Source organism: Phoca vitulina, unplaced genomic scaffold (assembly GCF_004348235.1).
Source record: "Phoca vitulina isolate PV1807 unplaced genomic scaffold, GSC_HSeal_1.0 scaffold29, whole genome shotgun sequence".
NCBI lineage: Eukaryota > Metazoa > Chordata > Mammalia > Carnivora > Phocidae > Phoca > Phoca vitulina.
Genome location: NW_022589732.1, coordinates 12753976 through 12773444, shown reverse-complemented (window position 1 = coordinate 12773444; position 19469 = coordinate 12753976). Strand labels below are relative to the sequence as shown.

General features: G+C 53.6%; 1 protein-coding gene across 3 annotated transcripts in view; it reads right to left on the bottom strand.

The window, feature by feature from the left end:
* Positions 1 to 1913: 1913 nt before the first annotated feature.
* CHST3 (carbohydrate sulfotransferase 3) overlaps positions 1914 to 19469 on the bottom strand; it is a 34188-nt gene continuing 16632 nt past the window's right edge. For 2 of the 3 annotated variants that reach the window (XM_032423714.1, XM_032423716.1), the window contains exons 2-3: positions 9650 to 9874; positions 1914 to 8375 (exon numbers count right to left, since the gene is read on the bottom strand). In XM_032423714.1, the coding sequence (XP_032279605.1) occupies positions 7073 to 8375; positions 9650 to 9807 (1461 nt within the window). In that variant the 5' untranslated portion in view covers positions 9808 to 9874 and the 3' untranslated portion in view covers positions 1914 to 7072. Of the gene's footprint in view, positions 8376 to 9649; positions 9875 to 14442; positions 15728 to 19469 lie in introns of those variants that run through there. The other variant, XM_032423715.1, reaches the window with a different exon arrangement.

Here is a 19469-nt window from a genome sequence, read left to right as displayed (position 1 = left end):
TTTAGCACCTTGGCTGTCTTCCTCCCCTGCATCTCATGAGGATGCCCCCTCCTTGTTGTCACTTCCCCCACCCCCCTTCCTCCCCCCCTTCTTTCTCATGGTCTGATTTTCCTGGGCAAGCCTCTCCCGCTGAGCCTTTACTACTTGCTTGTTCTTTCAATAAACCGCACAGCAGCGTTTAGCGAGGGGTTTACTAGCTACGAGAGGATTACATCTCCAGGGAGCCTGTTTACTGTTGGTAACCTTTGCCCGGCTGTTCCAGAAATGGCTCCTTTAAGAGTTACCTCCAAGCTCAGATCAATAGTGTCCTGTGGTGTTTATGCCTGGCCTGGTTCCCCAGGGTCCCCGCTCTCTGTGGGGGTTACCGTACCTTTTGGGTAATGCCGCAGAGGCTCTGCAGGTGTGGGCTCAGTTAAGGAAGCCAAGGACCCAGGGTATCAGGTGACCAGGAGGTTTTACAACAGCAGCATGGATGCCTTGGGGTATGAACTTTGACCCCCAGCGCCCCTAAGGCTGCTACAATCTCGAAGGGTCAACTCTTGCTCCTAGCCTGCAGCCCCTTGAGAATGGTGCGAAGGTGGGATGAGGCCCCGAAGCTCCATCCTGAGCTTTTTCTCCCCACCCCCTTCACCCACAACCTTCTTGTCTGCTTATCATGGCTTTTAGTTCCATATGCTTATATTTGCAGGTTTCTGATAGCTACAAAAGGACCTGTAGAATGCCAGAGTCTTGAAAATGTTGTTTGGCAAAAAAAAACACTTTTCATGATGAAAGAATTTTACCCATAAAAATGGTTCTGAGTGAATTCTGGTAAGCTGGGGCAAAGAAAAGCAGACCTTCTCAGTGCCTTTAATATACTAATGTGCGCTATAACTTCCTAAGAGTGGTTAGGTGACCACAGTTCCTCCAGACACACCTGGGGACACACCGATGCAGACTGCAGTGCTGGGCCTGCCATGAGCAAATGACACAGGTCCCAGGCCCCTGCTGGTGGTCAAACTGCTTCCCAGATGGATCCAGCGGACTGTCACTCCCTCAGAGACCCTGGGGAGTATTTGGCTCCTTCCCAGGGTTGGATAACTTGGGGTATAATGGAGGAAGGTTCAGGAGTCCCAAAAGGTCTGAGAGCAGAGAGGAAAGATGGCTCCAGCCTGGGCTGGTGACTGAGGGGGTAAGTGGGTGGGAAGATTTCCCGGCTTCTCTCCTCTATGATTATGGCAATTTGTTCCTCCAGGAGGTCATTTGTGGTAGGAAACATAGCCCAGAAATTAAACTAAATATATCCAGTCCCCAGGAGAGTGGAGACAGCAGTGGCACCTGACTGGGGGGGTGGGGGGCGGCAGAGGACTCAGGTTGGGATGTCATTGCACACGGCTGGGTTTTTAAGGGTTGGGAGGAAAATGGTTTGAGTTCCCAAGGCCCAGCCTGGGCAGAGGTACAGGTCTGAGTTTTGGGGAAGGGGTCCCATTCCTTCCTATCATGCTTCCCTCTGTTGTCACCCCCTCACTCCAGGTACCCAACTGCTCACCAGTGCTCAGCCTTCTCTGCTTCTTCAAGCTTGCTACTGTCCCCATCTCACCTGGGCCCCCAAAGCCACAGAGCTTCACCAGCTCTGTCTTCTCCTGTTCCAAAATGAACCTTCTCCCTTCTCCCTGGGGAAACGCCTACTGCCTCCAGGTGGCTGTTTGGAGACAAAAGGGCCAAAATCTAATTCGCACTATAGTTATGAGGACTGATAGAGCCGTATAATAACAATTTGAAAGGACTCCATTAAATTTCTTAGCCAAAAGGGTCTTTAGCAATCTCCTCATGTGGTTTTTGAGATTTTGTTGAAGGCCCAAGGAAATCTTAGGTGCCATTTCAACACGTGAAGCAGAAAATATACAGGTGCTCTGGGTGAGAGGCGCTGCCTGCTTTTTCAGCTGACTTTGGAACCACTGATTACATGTTTCATTCTCAAGGAACCTCGGGCTCAGATAAGAGAAGTGACTTGTCCGAGGTCACAGGGCCAGACAGTGGCAAAGCTGGGACCTGTCCCCTGGTCCCCTGACCTCTAGCCAGTGCTCCTGTCCCTGCCCTAGAACACCTGGGTGTTGATGTGTCAGACCGCATTCTTGCAGCCGGCTCCAAGCACGGTTCCCACCAGCTCTGCCCTCCTGGTAACATAAACAGCGATCACACCCCTGCACGTAGCCACCCCTCCGTGTGTCTTCCACTTCTCAGGAGCTTTCCTCTGCCCCGCTTCGTGCTAGAAGTCACCCCTTTCCTACTGCTGCTCATTTTTGTTCTTGTTAATTTTTGGTTGCTGCCGAGAACAAATGCAAAAAGAAAGGCAGAGACACACTTTGGATTTTGCTCACTGCGTGTTTTCATTTTTAATTAAATAAGTCAAGTAAGCCATCAAGTGATGGTTCACATTCTGTTCCACAAAGCAGACCCTGACCGGAAGTGGCCCCTGCATTTCCAGGAGACGGCACATGGCAGCCATGGCAAGGACATCTGGGACGTTTAATGGCAAGGGGGCTGGGGGCAAGGCGGCTGAGCAGAATGAGTTGCATGCTACACATACACACGTGTGGACACATATGTACACACATGACCACGAAGGGAGTGCCCCATACCACGTGGCCATGAAACATGACATAGGGCCGACCGAGATCTTGGCAAAAAGACAAAGTTTGCGGGATCCAGGAGGGAGCAGGGGAGCCAGGCAAACTTGGCCTAGAACATACAGACGAGATGGAGACTTCTGGGGTGCCCAGCTCAAGCCCAATGGCAGAGGAAGCAGGGTATTTTCCCAAATAAAATACCTGGTCTACATTATGAGCTGGGCCCATGGGGATGGCACCGCATCCATATCCTTGGAAACACACAACTCATTCGTCCCCCAGGCACAGTCATGGAATGACAGAGGACACGGGACCAAAGGATCTCCAAGCTCTTACGGCATCTGAATTTGCCAATTCTGCTTCAACCTTCTGAGGTAAAGGGCAGCTCCCACTATTCCTGAAACTGTGGGCAGCTGAGAGGCATTGTGGTTGCAGTCAGGAAGCCTTCTGCCTCTCATCCAGCTGGACCATGTCCCGGCAATCTCCACTAGCAAACCCACCAACCTGGGACCCTTGGGATGCTCCTTCCACTTTGTGCAGATCGGCAAGACCTACTTGGCTTCTGCGGATCCATTTCCCCATGCCCTGCCCCTTCTCTTCCTGACCCAGAATCAATCCCTTCAGGACCTGCCTTTGCTTTCAGCCTTGGGGATGGGAGCAAGGGACTGCCTCAGGGACGCGGCCATCTGCTCTTCTGCTCCCATGCTTCATAATCCAGGGCCTAGCAAGGGGCAGGCCCTAGAGTCAATTAAAATAGGCCCTAATGTGGGAAAGGACCACCAGGGCTGGAAGAGACCTCTGGGATTAGGTCCAAACTATCTGATGCTTACCCCTCCAGGCCAAGTGCCCATCTATTGGAACAGGGAATCCCCTGACTTCCTGCTGGACCTTGCTCCATCATCAGAGAGGACAGAGGTGGTGGGGAAAGATGCCATTGTAATGGGTTGGGTGGGCCCTCTGCTCTCAGGGGTCCTGTCAGCAGCTGCCCCGTTAGACCAGCCCCTAGCTGAGGGTACTGGCAGGGAGTAAATCTTCATTAAACACTTTTTTCCTATTCATTTAGTTATTTATTTTCAAGTGTATGTATCACATAAAGGGACCAAAGGCTAGATTTTGTTCATGACCTCAACCTTAGTAAGAACTTGGTGATAACCTGCAGCGGTAGGGCAGGAGGGTGGGGTGGGGTAGAGGGGGAGTGCCACAGAGCTGCGAATCTGCTTGTTTTTCTCTCTGTGGGGACTCAGGGACCCTGGTCCCCACCGACTGTTCCCAAAGACCCCCACCCCCAACCCGGTGCCCTTAGCCCCTCCAAGGTTTACAAACAAGGCCAGAGGAGAAGCCAGAAAAGGCGGCCACAGTGGCAGCCTGTGGGTGTTAGACATTGCCCCGTCTCACTAAGGCCTGGAATGTTCTCAACTATTTAATATAGGCCAGGCTAAAGAGGTCTTCAAGAAAAAGAAAATGAGTAAACACTCATTGCTGAATGGGCCAAGCTGGCAGCCCAGAGGCAAGGCCTCAACAGCTCCCTCTGCCTGTAGGCAGGTGGATGCTCTGCAGGTGGGCGGGGGGGGGGGGGCAGGGAGGCTCCCATTAGAGCCAGCAAGAGCAGAGAAGCCCGGGGTTGGCCTCGATGGAAGGGCGGCACTCGCCCCAGATGGACCACCTTCCTCGGCCCAGCTGCCTGCTGAAACCCCCACATGCATACACCCAACCGGGTCCCCCAGAGTGTAAAGTCAGTAGTTGCCCCCACCCTGTCCTTCCCCAAACCCCGAGGGTTCCCAGAGCGCTGCTGAGCGCTCTCGAGTTGTGTCCTGTTTCAGACACCAGGGCAAAGGGAATACAGCAGAAAGGGCCTTCAGTGTCACATCTTCCAAGCTACAAGAAAAAAACCAAGGTACCTCCTTAAACAACACCCCGGGGCCGTGCAACCCCCCGCCCTTGGGGTTTACTCTTCTCTTGTATTCTGAATCAACATCTTCGAGTGTCCTTGTGTGTATGGCGTGAGTCAACGGTTTCTATTACTGTTTCGTCTTTCTTGATTTGGGTACAGCTTTGAGTCCCTGCAAATAATAAGGTATTTAATGTCTCTTTGTCACAAAATCAATAAATTAAGTCAACTTGCAGTGTACAAATTGTCAATGTCCTGAGAAATCCCAAAGGTCCATTTTCGGCACTGTCCTCAGAGCTCGGGGGTGGAGACCTTGGCCCCAGAGGCACAGGAAGGAAGGAAGAAGTCTGCTATCTGCACCAGGGAGGCCCCAAGAAGAGCCCCAGAGGGAGGTGCCTGCCTTTGTCCCTGCCCCACCCCCACCAACCACAGGCGGGACACAGTGCAGGGAGCAGGGGGGCTGGGGAGGGAAAGCCAGCACTTCTGTGCTCGCCAGAAACATCCTGGTCTCGCTCTGCCCCGGGGTCAAGTTTTCAGGGCTGGAGTGCCTGTGGACCCCAAATTCGATCCAGCTCCCTGCACAACTTATTCTGGGACTGGAAAGCCAAGACTGGAGACCACCTTGAATGGCTTGTAGTCCATGGTGATGGAGACCCAGCAGCTCCAATGCAGTGATCAGAACAGACCCCACAAAATGGCTACGGTCCTCACCGTCTCAAACAGCAACTTCTGGCCAGGACACACTCCCCATGGCAGCACCAGCTGGACTCAGATCCTCTATTTCCCTTGTGTCCGTATTACTCAAACCGAAACTCAGCCCTCTGGGTTTGACAACAGGACAGATCTGACAGAGAAGTTGTCCAGGAAATCAGAAACAGCCCTGTGAACTCTTCGTGCAGCTCTTCAAGTTCTGAGGGGGACTGAGTTCTGCTCCCCAGTTTGGGAACATTTGCTGCTTGGCCATAGGCCCCTGACCCCCCAGGAAATGCATTCGGACCTGGAAAAGATGTTCAAATCTGGCCTCGTCTTGGGGAGAGGGCGAGAGCTACTAATTTATGTTGCTTCTGGACACACAGCAAAGCCCGTGGGGCACCGCAGACTGCCATGTGGCCGCCTAGGCTCTGATCCTTCCTCCTCCTCCTCTCCCTCCGGCAGGAGCCAGAGTGCTCCCTGCTGGTCCTCCCAGCCCCCTCAAGCCCAGATTGCTTCTGAGCTACACTCCTGCAGAAAGGAAATAAAAAACATAGCCACAAAACAAGATACGAAACTATAACTTTTTTTTTTAAAAAAACCCAAACAAAACACCCAGCCTATCCCAAGTGGAGCAACACTCTTCCCAGAACCCTAAAAGTTGGAATTCCCAGACACTAACCATGTGACCATGGTGACCAACCTCTGTCCCCTGTCTTCTCAGGGGAGGGGGTATCTTGATGTGACTTCTCCCCCAAGAGCACTCCGCACTCTCTTCTGGGCCCTGCCCCACACGAGGCCTGGCTGAAAATGGCAGGACTTGTCAGCTGCCTCTTGCCTCCAGTCAGGCGCGAGGCAGCCTTCACACAGGGACATGTCTCGGGGAGCCAGCCCAGCTGGGACGGGGCATTTGGGCTGTAGTCATGTGAGGGTTGGCCACACCATTTCAAAACATCCTGCCTGCCAGCAGGGAGGACGCGGATAGGCCAGAGGAGGTAGCCAGGAGAAACCAAGGCGGACAGGGGCCGCAGACTCGGCCCTTCTGTGTCTACCGTTCAGTCCCAAACCTGGTTGGGAACGGGGTCATGGTCCGTGACCGTGTTTCCTTCCCCAACCTCAAATAGTTCTAAAAATGTAATGAAAGTCTCCTCTTGAGGTGTGCGATAGTTAAATCCCGTGGGCATAAAGCAACAGGGAAGCTTGCCTGTGTATGCGTGTGGATTTGGGTTTCTACATTGTTTGGGTCTGTGTGGTGTACACAGAGGCCTCGTCTTCACACACGTACGTGTGTTTTATGGTTCTGTGCAGGGCTGATTTCATCGGTAACCAGCACGGCTCTTCCACTTATGAAAATACTGAATCATTCTCAGCCATCCTCTGACATTCTGGGCTATTCCAGTCCCTCCCCAGGGATCCATGCGGATTCCACACTGGATTGCCTAGAAATCCAGAAACTGAAAGATGACCGCTGAGTACAGCAGGTGGTCGGCTGTGACTGGTCCGGGCCCACAGCCCCTTCTGGTTCAACACTGGGACTCTGGCCCACAGGGTCTGCAGGCATTTATGGGTGTTTCGTGTCAGAGAGAGAGAGAGAGAGAGAGAGAGAGAGAGGCTTGTTGATAGTTCTGGGCCTGCGTGGGCCTGCTCAGGAGACCGCAGCCCCTTAGGTCCGGGCCTGGCGGCCCTCACGGGACAGGCGCTGTCCGGCTCTGGGTGACGGACCCCAGGCCCCAGGCTGCGGCGGCGGGGAGCTAGCTGGCCGGGGCCCCTGCTGCTACTACTACCCCAGGCCGCCCGCCCTCCGCGGGAGCCAGCATCGCGCGGCCCGGCGGGATGGCGAGGGTGGGCCTTTCACAAGGAGGGGTGCGCGCGGGCCGGGGGCCGCCTACGTGACCCAGAAGGTTCCGCGCTCCTCCAGCAGGCTGACGGAGCGGTTGGTGAGGGCGGCGGCGTCCCGGGCCAGCCGGTAGCCGAAGAGGTGCATGGCGGGGCCGCAGGCGGCCTGCACCACCTGCGCCAGCTTGAAGGGCATGCTGAAGCGCCACTTCTCGAACTGCTCCGAGGAGTTCTTCTGCGTGGAGTAGATGCCGCTGCCGTCCTGGGCCGCCTGCGTGTTCCTCTGGATCCAGTCCTCCACCTGCGCCGTCAGGGGGATGCCGGCGAAGCGGTACATCTCGCGCGCCTTCCGCAGCGGCCAGCGCGCCACGTCCTCGTAGCGCACCAGCATGTAGCGGCCGCGCAGCCAGGCGGGCTGCCGCAGCCCCAGCTCGGCCGACAGCCGGATGCTCTCGCAGTTGCCCCGCAGCCGCTGCACCTCCTCCTCCCCGAGCCGCGCCTGCCCCTCGGCCAGCCACTTCTTCCAGCCCTCGTACTTGCCGGCGAAGGCCACCATGCGGGAGGCCAGCACGGCCCGCGGGTCCCGCACCAGCTGGATGACGCGCAGGTCCAGCCGGGGGTCCTCGGCCAGCGGCTGCAGGAACTCCAGCTGCCGGATGCGCACGGCCTTGAGGGCCATGTGCTCCTTGCGGCGGCAGGCCTCGGCGGCCAGCGTCACGTTGAGCGGCCCGCAGCGGCGGTTCTTGCAGTGGTACTTCTCGAAGACCTTCTTGACGAAGGGCGTGCACACGGGCTCCTCGCACAGCGAGCGGCTGGAGCCGCGGCGGAACATGAACTGGGTCAGGTGGTCCTCGGGCAGGGGGCTGATGAAGTGCTCCAGCACGTACAGGTCGCACAGGAACAGCTGCTTGAGCACGTCGCGGTAGACCAGGGCCGAGCCGGCGGCGCTGGCGCCTCCCGACTCGAACGACACCGTGCGCTCGATGTGCCACAGCGGCTCGAAGAGGTAGAAGATGTTGCCCTGCTGGTTGAAGAACTCGCCCACGAACGAGGAGCCGGTGCGGGTGGTGGCCATGAGGAGCACGTGGCGCCGCGGCGGCGGGGCCCCGGGGGGTGACGGTGGCGCCTCTTCCCCGACCCCGGCCTCCGCCTCCGCCTCCGCCCCGGCCTCCCCTGCTGCCTCGACACCCAGCTGCAGACTGAGGTTTCGCAGGCGGCCCTGCAGCTGGGTGAAGGCCGAATCGAGCTCACTCAGGGACAAGAGGGACGCATTGTCGGCCAAGAACAGGGCTGGGTCGGTGCCGTTGGCATCTACCAGGGGCTGTGGGATCTGCTTCAGCTTGTCTGACACCCTAGGAGGACAAAGGGAAATCGGAATCAGTGAGTAACTGGGGACTCCATCCCTTGTGCACCCCTAAGCAGCCTCCCCGGGCTGATCACCCAGAGCCTGTCTTAGCTGGGTTTCCCCAGAAGCTGACTTCGAGGCAAGGATCTGAGTGTTAAGTAGTTTATTTGGGACATGATCACAGGAAGAACTGGTAGAGAGGTAGGAAACGAGGTGGGGAGAAAAAGAGGTCTATAAAGGGTGAGCAGGGTGTCCCTGTGGGCAAACCAACCCCCCTGGGGCATCTTGGGAGACAGTGTAGAACACCCTGGAGGATTCTCTCGCCCAGGGGACAGGAAAGCTCCAGCTGGCCCTGGCTGAGGGCTGCTCCCAGAGGCATTTACTCCCTGGATTCCTAGCTTGCGGGTGTGCAGGTCGAGAGAAAGCTCTCTGGTGGAGACCTGCAGGGGCTTGTAGTAGAACCCTGTGGGCACGAACTGGAACAGTCCATGCTGAGGAACCCAGGTGGGGCAGTGACACAGTGCCTGCCACACAGCCCAATTCCTAATCTATCCATGGTGGCTGCTTCCTTGTAGGGTGTTGCGCTGGGACAGCATGTCTAAAAACTTTCTGTGTCTAGCAGGCTCAGCAGAAGAGCCACTGCACACAATGGTACATTGCCAATTTCAGGGGGCAGCATTCCCAGTGTAGCTGAGGTGAGTGCACACCCCTGGAATTTAGCAGTATACAACCTGGACAGCTGCACATGGAAGCCCTGCCCACCAGGGTACGTGTACCAGGACCCTGCCTTTCCATGGGCTCACCCTCACCCATGGCTTCAGGCTGGTATAGCAGATGTGCTGTTAATGTGAGGCATCGTCCTAGCCAAGAAATAAATTAATAATAATAGCCATGGTCAGCAAGTACTTGATACCAACTGCATGCCAGGCACTGAGCTAAATGTTTTACATTTCCTAATTTAATCTATAAGGAAAGCCCCATTGTTAGCCGTATTTTACAGAAGAGGAACTTGGGACACAGAAAAGTGAATTTGTCCAAGCTGTCACAGCTACAAAGGACCGGAATCAAGATTCCAGCCCAGGCTACCTGAGTCCAGAGCCCAAGTGTCACCCCTGTGCATTCCTGGGGGCGTGGGCTGGACCACTTCCCCGGGCACAGGAGGGGCCTCATGATTACTGGTTGAAGGACTGCCTTTGTAGGTCCACAAAGAGCCCTATAGCTACCTCTCTGCCCCACCCACCCCTCCCTGATAAGGAAGACTTTTGCGCTTGCATCCCTCACCTTGATATGATTTTATTTTCCTTTTCAATGAAGACAAAAACCACCACCACAAAAGCCAGGAAAAGGGCATATTTGCTCCTCATCCTCAGGCTGTGCAGAAAGTCCCGGCAGTCCTGGGGTAAAGCGAGTCCTTTCTCCATGGGGAAGGGTGGGGCCATGGGCCCTCAGCTCAGGAGCATCACTCAGGACCTGGCTCGTCGTCTTCAGGTGGGGGACACCCTTGTCCTGTGAAGAGACCGGTCATCAGGACACCCTTGTCTGGAGGTGAGGAATGAAGAGTTTTCCCACCCAACTTTTGAGGGTTGTGGCCCCGCTTAGCAGCCAGATCCCAGACCCACTCTCCCAATGGATGAGGTGAAATCAGGTCATTTAAAATGCTAATCAGCCCTTAGATTCATTCATCCCACTTCCATCAACTTATCCTTTGACCTCACATGTAACTCAAGGGCAAGTACACGGAAAAGAATGTTCCTTGCACTATAAATGTTTGCAATAGCAAAAGACTACAAATACCTAAACAAAAAATGATGGAGATGGATCTGTAAGTGTTGATGTGAATAACCTAAATATATATATTAGATCCTTCACTTGGGTCCTTCCAAAATCCTTCACATGGCCTCAGCCTTCACATCTCAGCCTCCTGGAGCAGCCTCCTCCTGGCTAGGTTAGGGTTCCCCTGGCCCCACCACTGTGAAAGACTCCTATTAGCATCTGAGACTGTCCTAAGGTGAGCCCACTTATAATGATTTGTTCAATGCTGATCATCCCTTTGTGGAGTAAGGGAGTTTGTCCAGGCCCCTCATTATTCTTTAGCACGGGCCAGGCACATAGGACACACGTGAGCATGGCTGCCAAACGAGAGTGGATAAAGGAATAGATGACCCTCAACGGAAGATGTATACATTTTTAAAAGCTGAGCAAATACAGCATTGCCTGAGGAGCCCATTTCTTGCATTCATCCGCACCATCACACACACACCCGTCCATGTCATGGGCCCCAGATTCCAGCACAACCCCGCCCCCCCTCGTCCAAGTCTATCCCTTCTCCATAAGGACTGTCATTCATGGGATACTATCGCTCCAAGTGTGGAAAAGTCTTGTGACCTGGTGCAGTGCACCCAGGATCATCTCTCTTTCTGGAAAAGATGGATTTTCCCACGGGAAGCAGCTGATGTCCACATGACGGAGTAGGAGGGCAGGAAGGCAGGTCCCAGGGTTGCACCTTCATCACACAAATGGAAGTGGCTAGAGGGAGAGCCAGAACATCTGTCCTCTGGGGAAAGCAGCGGGCCAGGGGCTCTGCAATACGAGCAGGCAGGTGTGTAAGCTGGCAGCTGAGTGGTGGGACCCGGCTGTGCAGGGCAGAGGGGTGGTGAGGCTTCCTGAGTTTGTGTGATTGAGGAGGGGCTCAGAGGGAGGAGGCCTGCAGGGCCAGCTCCAGGGCAACTGGAATATTCCTGCCCTTCCTAATTCTTCTGGGCCTTTCCCCACATACTCATGAAACAGCTGCTTCCTGAGAACCCACTCTGTGCCAGCCTCTGGTCTAGGCACTAGGGATACAGCAGTGAGCAAGCACAGCTGATCCATGCCCTCATGGAGCTGACACTCGGGTTGGAAGGGCCAACTGGAATGATCCGGTAGCTGAGATTTATTGAGCGCTTACTACTCTGTGCCAGGTGCCATGCTAAGCACTTGATTTGCATTTCCTTATCAGATCCTTACAGAAGTCCCATTAGGTGGCAGCTATCCCATTTTACAGATGAGGAAACTGAGGTTGAGGGGTTAAATAACTTGTCCAAGTTTCCCCCAGCAGCAGCCCTCATCATCCCTCCAAGATCCAGGTCATTCGAGCCTCTCAGTGCTCCCCAGTCACCCCCACTGTAGCGTATATGGTTGGGCTTTCCAGCTTATGGTCTGTCTGTCTTCCCTTCCCAGACTCTGAGCCCCCTGAAGTAGGGACTAGCGTCTAGAACGGCACCCAGCATATACCAGCTGCCCAACAAACCACGAGTGAGCAAACCTGTCAAAGCTGGCGCCTGGCTCAGTGCCTGGCAGGCTGTCAGCGTGAGTTTGCAGAATGATGGGCAGAGCCATGCTCCTCACACCCTGTGGAGTGTGAGGCCGTCTGTCTCTCTGGAAGGGTGAGATTCAAAGCTGAGTCTGCAGAGCAAAAGGGATTGAAATCCTGACTCTCTGCCCTCTTGTCTCTTGGCTGAGAGTTGCCTGTGTCTGATGATGCGAGGGACGCAAAAGGAGCTGGGACCAGGAGTCCTGGGTTCTAGTCCTTTCTGCATGTCTACCATGCTGTGTAACCTTGTAGGAGTGACTTAACTCCTCTGGGCCTCAGTTTCTTTACCTGTAGGATGAATAACCTGCACATAAGGTCGCTGTGAGGAATAATATCTAGGACATGGTAAGTGTTCATTAACTACAAGAGAGGTGAAAAGGCAGGGGTGGGTGGGGGGAGTTGCCCGCACTGTCCTCTCCCTTCTGAGTCTTTAGTAAGATTAGAAGTTCGGCTGCCTCGATGATGAGCTCCTGCACCTTCTCCTCCCCTCCCTTGCAAGCATTGTTTCTATTTTTGAGTTGCCATCCCAGTCCCCTCACCCCCCTGAATAATATAGGGTTCCTAAGAACCTTCCCGGCACTGCCCTAAAAGGAAGAAGCGATGGTGAAAACTCTGACATGAAATACAAGGCAGGCTGTTGGCGCCTTCTCCCTGTCCCAGCAGGCTGCCCTTCGCTTTAGCTCTGGAAGCCCAGCAGATGCTGGGCAGGCAGGTGAGGGAGGTTTAGAGGTCCCAAGGGGAATGTGGGAGGTCCTCAGACCCAGGAGGTGGGAGAGGGGCCACAGGGGCCAGGAGGTCACAGGGTCACCAGGGAGGAAGATGGGGTAAGGATGGGGGTCACCTGGCAAAGCTCCCGGCAGAGGCCCTCTGTAAGAAGTGGGTCTGTGACATCTGTCAACATTAGTCAAACCTTTGTGCTACTCCCTCCCAAAACCCAGGATGCACCCTTGCTTAGCTCACGGGGAGAATGAAACATCGTTTCCTTCTCTTGGCAGATGCTGCCTCCCAGGGGAGTACTCGATACATTTTCTCCCCTGCCATCCAGCAAGTGATGTGACAGCCAAAGGAAAAGGTGGGATGCCAGCCGAGGTCCCATTTCCAGGGCACCAGGGCCAATGGGGAAGAAGGCCAGAAGCACGCCAGCCCAGCTCTGCCGGGATGCAGCAGGGGTGGGACAGCTCCCCGTGGCCCAGTCATCCCCAGTGCTCAGCTCTGGACCCCTCCCCTGGAGCCCAGCCCTGACCATCAGCCTCACGCTGACCATCTCCCCTCCCCCATCACTTCCGTTCTTAGCATCCTGCTTTATTTCCTTCCTGGATGGAAATGTACTGGTTTCTTGCCTAATTCAGCCACTGCTATGTAGGTTCCATGAGAGGAGAGCTTCGTCCGTCTGTTCCACCTCTGTACTCTGTGCCCAGAATCCCCGAGCCCTACTGTGTGCGTCCCGGGCACAGAGCAGGTGCTCCAGAATACTTGTGGAATGAATGGATCCTTTACCAAAGCATCCGGCCCAGCGGGAGATGCTCACTCATTCTAAGTTGATGGGATATATGAAGAAGAAAAAGCGCTTGTTCCCTAGACGGGCGAATCATGTGTGTGCTATGACTGTGCCCTATGGGTGTGTGCTGGAGGAATAAGGACGTCCTACCGGCAAAACTTCACACTTGGGGCTTCACATACATCAGTCTCTCTCTCTCTTTTTTAAAAGATTTTACTTATTGACAGAGAGAGAGAGCAAGCACAAGGAGGGGGAGCAGCAGAGGGAGAGGGAGAGGGAGAAGCAGTGGGGAGTCTGATGTGGGGCTCGATCCCAGGACCCCAGGACCACGACCCGAGCTGAAGGCAGACGCTTAACGACTGAACCACCTGGGCGCCCCTACATACATCAGTCTCTTGAATTATCACTAGCAATCTGGGATGTCATTTTGAGGATGAAGAAACGAAGCCCTGGGGCTTTCAGTTCAAGCCTCTACAGCCATGTGCTAATGATGGGAGGGCAGGAAACCACCAAGGGTATCCCAGACAAATCTGAGTGAGGGAATACTGAAAAAAAGTGGGCTGGGCTAAGGCCCCAACTCTAGGCACCGGCCTCCCTACCCTCCTCTCCCCTCGGGGGCCTTTCTAGCCAGGCCTCCCTCCCGCCCCGCGAGGGGGCCCTCACTAGACAACAGTTTTCTACTTGGATGCCTCCCAGCCTGCCCCTGCCTCCCCTAAGGGAAGGTGGGGTCCCAGAGTCTGCTGGGAATGGAGCTCTGATAAGGGACAGGCCCTGCCAGACATTGCATCAGGCAGCAAAACTCCACTCCCCTCACTTGCTGGGGCCCAGAGCACAGTGGGGGCTGGGCCTCAGCGGGAGTAGGCGCTGCTCCCACCGCTTTTCCATCAGAGGAAGAGCCACGATGAGAAGAGCAGCTGAGAGAGGGCAAGAGTCCGGATGGGGGGCTCTGTGGGAGGCTCAGTGTCTGATAGAAGAGTAAATGCCTAGGGGCTGTTGGACAAACCAGTGAGTGAAGGAAGAAAAGAGAGTGAGGAAGTGAATGAGTATCTGGCTGATGGTCCCCTGCGCAGCTCGGGGCGTCCTTATTCCTCAAGCTTGCTCACATTCCAGCACTCCAGCTTCCTCTCCCAAGAACAAACCCCTCTAGGACCTCCTTATGGGCATGTGCCCAGCCTCAGCCAAGACAGAGACATTGGAGAAGCAGCCAAAGGTAAAGGTGTGTCTCACCTGAGCGGCAACGGACATCCAAGAGCTTGTGAGAAGCTGTGGGCCACCGCCACGAGGTGGACCACAGGGCTGAGGGCCAGCCTGGTGGGGACGGGGCTGCCACAGACTCTCAGGGCATCAGCTCCGCCTGGGACACACTCTCTACCCCCATTTGAGAGTCACTTTATCAGGGCCGGCTCAGTCCTATGAGCAAAACATCCTGTGTAAATCCCAGAGCCAACAGGTGCATGAAATACAGGGCCCCAGAGAACAGTCCCAGGCCTTGCTGTCAGCGAAGGCCCTTCCAGCACCTCTCCCACTGAACCTGGGGCCCTCGGCCGGGTCGGAGCTGACCCCCACTCTGGGCTTTGCCCAGTCAGGGCCCCAAGTGGAAGCTGGTGTCCAGGACGTCCAAAAGAAATGTGTCCTATATACCACCCCGTGGGCCCTGAAAAAACATGGCTCTTGTCCTAACACTGCAGAATGTCAGCACTTGGAAATTTTCTTACCGACCCTTCCTCATTTTTTATCTATAGAAATTCAGGCTCCGAGAGACCAAGGCATACCAGTGCATGGAGACAAAACTCCAACTACTACGTGGGTCTCCTGTCTCCCAGGTTAGTGATGGCCCTGCCCCCTTTATCACTCTGACTCTCATAGCTTAGCCCACTTAAGAAGCTTCATTACAGGGCTGGCAAATACATGGCGCACACACCACCACTCAGCAGTCCTGTGCCCGGAGCAGACATCACTAATCAGTCAATGTCCTCTCTTCAGCTGAGACTGGGATGTAGCCTCATAAACCTCATTGCAGCACCAATCCATTAGCCTTGTCCTGTGAGATAAAACTGATTTGCCCTCCCAACTTTACAGGATCCTTACTGGCTACCGAATGAAATTCCTCGCCGCCTCTTTCTCTGACATTCTACAGTCTGACCTCACCCTGCAATGCCAGCCCCAACTCTTACATAAGCCCTCCATTCAAGCACATGTGCCTTGTACGCCCATCCTCCAAGCCTTTCATTTAGCCCATGAGGCCCTTTACTGAACAAAACACTGCAGATTATAATTCATGGCGAAGGTTACTAAGAACAGTGAAGTCATCAAACATTGAGACCCCTCCCTCCAAAACTGTGTTTTGAAAAGAACTGCAACTGATGCAAGGTTCTTATAGCCCCCCTCCCCCATGTGGTATGTGTTTTCCTGAATGAGAGTGGAGGTGGAGTTACGGAGAGCTTAGGAAATTGCACAGAACCTCTGCCAATCCATTCCATACCACAGCTGGCAAAGATCTTTACACGGCTAATTTTATATTATTACTCACATGCCTTTATATATTTTTATGAATAAGAGCCAAAACTTAAAAAAAAAAAAAAAGTCTCAGGGCTTCCCCACAAAATGTTTTTTGGGCTCTGGGAAAATCTGGGCAAGCCCCTGGAGTGTGTCTTTTTTTTTTAAAGATTTTTTTTATTTGACAGAGAGAGACACAGTGAGAGAGGGAACACAAGTAGGGGGAGTGGGAGAGGGAGAAGCAGGCTTCCCGCTGAGCAAGGAGCCCGATGTGGGGCTCGATCCCAGGACCCTGGGATCATGACCTGAGCCGAAGGCAGACGCTTAACAACTGAGCCACCCAGGCACCCCTGGAGTGTGTCTTGAGTGTGAACGTAGCAGAAGGTTGAGGCCAGTTGCCTAAGGAAAGCATATGAGGGTAAATCGAAATGATACATGATGCCCATCAGATTGAAAGACAACATCTTCTGTGATCTACTGTGCAGGTAACGTTAGGGAGAAACGACTGGCAGGCTGGCAAACACTCGGTGCTCATCAAGTGCCCGCACGCCCTCCGCCTTCCCCAGCCTGTGGAGGCATATGACCGGGTGCGGGTCAGTGAGATGTGGGTGGAAGTGACGTGAGCCGCTTCGAGGCCTGGTCCTCCAGATGATCCCACACGTTCCTCAGGCCCTCTCTTCTCTCGTTGTGGCCGCACTGGAGACCACAGGTTCCGGCTGGCTCAGTCCAGATCCCGAGCTGCTGACAGGAGAGCCCCCCTACATGCGTCAGAGGTGGTGCAAGGGCAAAATAAGCCTTTGTTGGGCGAAGCTACTGAGATTTGGGGGTCTATAACTGCAGCATGGCCTGTTCCGTCCTAACTAAAACACGGGATCCTCTTGTCACGCTGATGGGAGTGGGTCCTTTTTGAAGGACAGTTTGGCAAAACCATCCCAATTCTAAGTATGCACGCTCTTTAACCCAGCAATTGTAGATACACTAGCAAAGTCACAATAAGGCCACACACAACAGGAAACCATGCACGACTGCAAAAGGCCGAAAATAATCTAAATGTCTGTTAAGAGGCACAAACATAAAAACCCAAACAAAAAACTAGTTAGACAGATGATGGCACATTTGTCAGTGCAGTACTCTGCAGTGGTTAAAAAGAAAGAGGCAGCTCTGTATGGGCTGATGGGAAATGCTGTTCAAGACATGAGTGATACAAACAAGGGACAAGAGTGTGCAGAGTCTACTAACATCTGTGTAAAATCGGGGCGGACACACACACATGCTGGTACACAGACTACCTCTAGAGAGGAAAACAAGAAATTGGCAAGAGTGGTTGAGGGGAACTGGGAAACAGGGGTGGGAATGGGGACCCATTTTTCACATACACCTTCTTGTATTGTTTGAATTTGTTATCATGTTTATTTAATACTCTTTCCAAAGAAAAGGAAGTGGTTATAGGGGAGCCTGGGTCGCTCGGTCAGTTAAGCATCCAATTCTTGGTTTCAGCTCAGGTCATGATCTCAGGGTTGTGGGATCCGGCCCCACGTTGGGCTCCGTGCTGAGTGTGAGCCTGCTTAAGATTCTCCCTCTGCCCCTCCCCCTGCTCACACTCTCCCCCTCTCTCAAATAAATAAATTAATCTTTTTTTTTAAAGGAAGTGGTTATAAAGTAAACTAGAATAAAAAGAGTATATGGAGTTGTGCTCTAATCCATTGCCCTGTATACAGTTAGTGCTTACTGTTTACTTGAATGACCAAGTCTGCCTAAGAAGCTTTGTGATAAACAGCCCAGCACAAGAGGGAGCTTGACAAAGATGGTGACTGTACCAGGTTTCCAGCACCTTGACCCAAAGAACGCGCTTAAGCTGCGGACAGCAAACAATCCTCAACCCATGAGCCAAAGCCAATAGATTGGTATTGACTGCCTAGAGCACTGTGAGAAGACTGAAGTCAAGCTTGTTTTCCGAGAGAAAAGAATGTGGTGTTTGATTAGTGATGTCTGCCATGTGTGTAGGATGGGGAAGGGTCAACACATGCGTCACATATTGGCCATTCTTACTTTAGGGGGAGCGGCCTAAGAAGGCTAGGAATCTCTGGGCCATGGAATTCTTTCCTTCCCTCATTCCTCATGTGCCCTATTATTTCCATTTTGGTCACGCTCATTATTACAAAATTCTGTGCTCATTTGTGGGCTTTTGTTAGTTTGATTGACCCGCCACCATTCAACCAGAAATGTGTGTAAGTATGTATGCGTGCATACGGGTGCATCAGAGGTGAACATGTTCAGGAGGAGCCAGTGGCAGCTGTGGGGGGACCGGGGGTGCCTTTCAATATGGTCACACAGCTTTCCCATCTTGTTCTGCACCTTTGTGAAGATTAACTCTACTACAGCATTTCTGGGATCGCTGGGTAGGAAAAAGCTCTCAATGCATAAGCCCAGGATCCCCTTCCTGCTCTATCCTACTTACTGACCTTCCTCAGGAGATTCCACACCTTTCTGTGCTTGGAGTACTACACACAACTTGGATGAATGTCAGGGGTATTGAGTGAAAAAAGCCAGTCTCCAAAGGTTACAGACTGCATGACCCCATTTATATAAAATTCTAGCAATGACAAAATTGTAAAGACAGAAGCCCAGATCAGTACTGTCAGGAGCTAAGGAAGGCGTGGGGGTGGGAGGGAAGTGGTTACAGCTATAAAAGGGCACCATGAGGGAGCTCTGTGGTGCTCTATCTTGACTGTGTCAGTCAGTGTGGGTGCCCTGGCTGTGACCCTGGACCGGAGTTTTGTTAAGATGTTACCACAAGGGGAACTGGGTAATGGGTGCATGGGGTCTCTCTGTATTATTTCCCAAAACTGCGTGTGTATCTATAATTATCTCAAAACTGAAAACATTTAAAAATTGGGGATGACGGACTGCACTTGCCATGATGAGCACTGGGTGATGTATGGAATTATAGAATCACTATATCGTACACCTGAAACGAATATAACACTGTATGTTAGCTCACTGGAATTAAAAGAAAAACTTAAAAAATGTACAAAGTTTAACTGAAAAGAGAAGGAAGGGAAACTGGCTCTTAACACAGAGGCGGGGTTGAAAGAGGACTTTGGAAATACAGCTGGAGGTAGGTAGTAAGACTGAGCAGAAATGGCCTTCCTGGGGCAGAAGACTGAACTAGTTGAATCCAAACTGGACCCCTGAGTTTGGCTTTCTGTAGAACCATGAACTGGCCATGCCCCTGGGGTCTATTCATGTGCAAGGATAAGCTTGGGGGCTTTTTGTGGGGGAGGCTGAGTGAGGATGAGGAAGCCCCATCCTCACAGCAGGGGAAAGAGAAAGGGGGACGGGACTTGACGGACCCACATGGTTTGTGACCCGCCTCCCCCCCCCCCCCCCCATCAGCTGGAAGGCCTGGCATGGGCTCCAAGTAGGAGAGACGCTGGGAGTAGGCACAGGGTCCATGTGAGGCCACGCAAGACTCGGTGTGCGAACAGTGCTGCCACCAGGCCCAGAGACCCCGGAGAGCTCAGCAGGTCGGCCAGGCGTGGCCTTGGCAATGGTGAGAACCTGGGACCTCTGGGTTATCTCTGAACTGCTCCAGGGACTTACCAAGGGGCGAAGCAAGGTTCAGGCTGCTTCTGGGCCATTGTGCAGCTCCCAGGCAAGAAGGAGCAGGAGGAGGGTTTGAACAAAGGGGGAACTTGAAAAGTTAGAAGTCTGGGGAAAGTACCTAGCGAGCCTCTGGATGATAAAAGCTTGCGCAG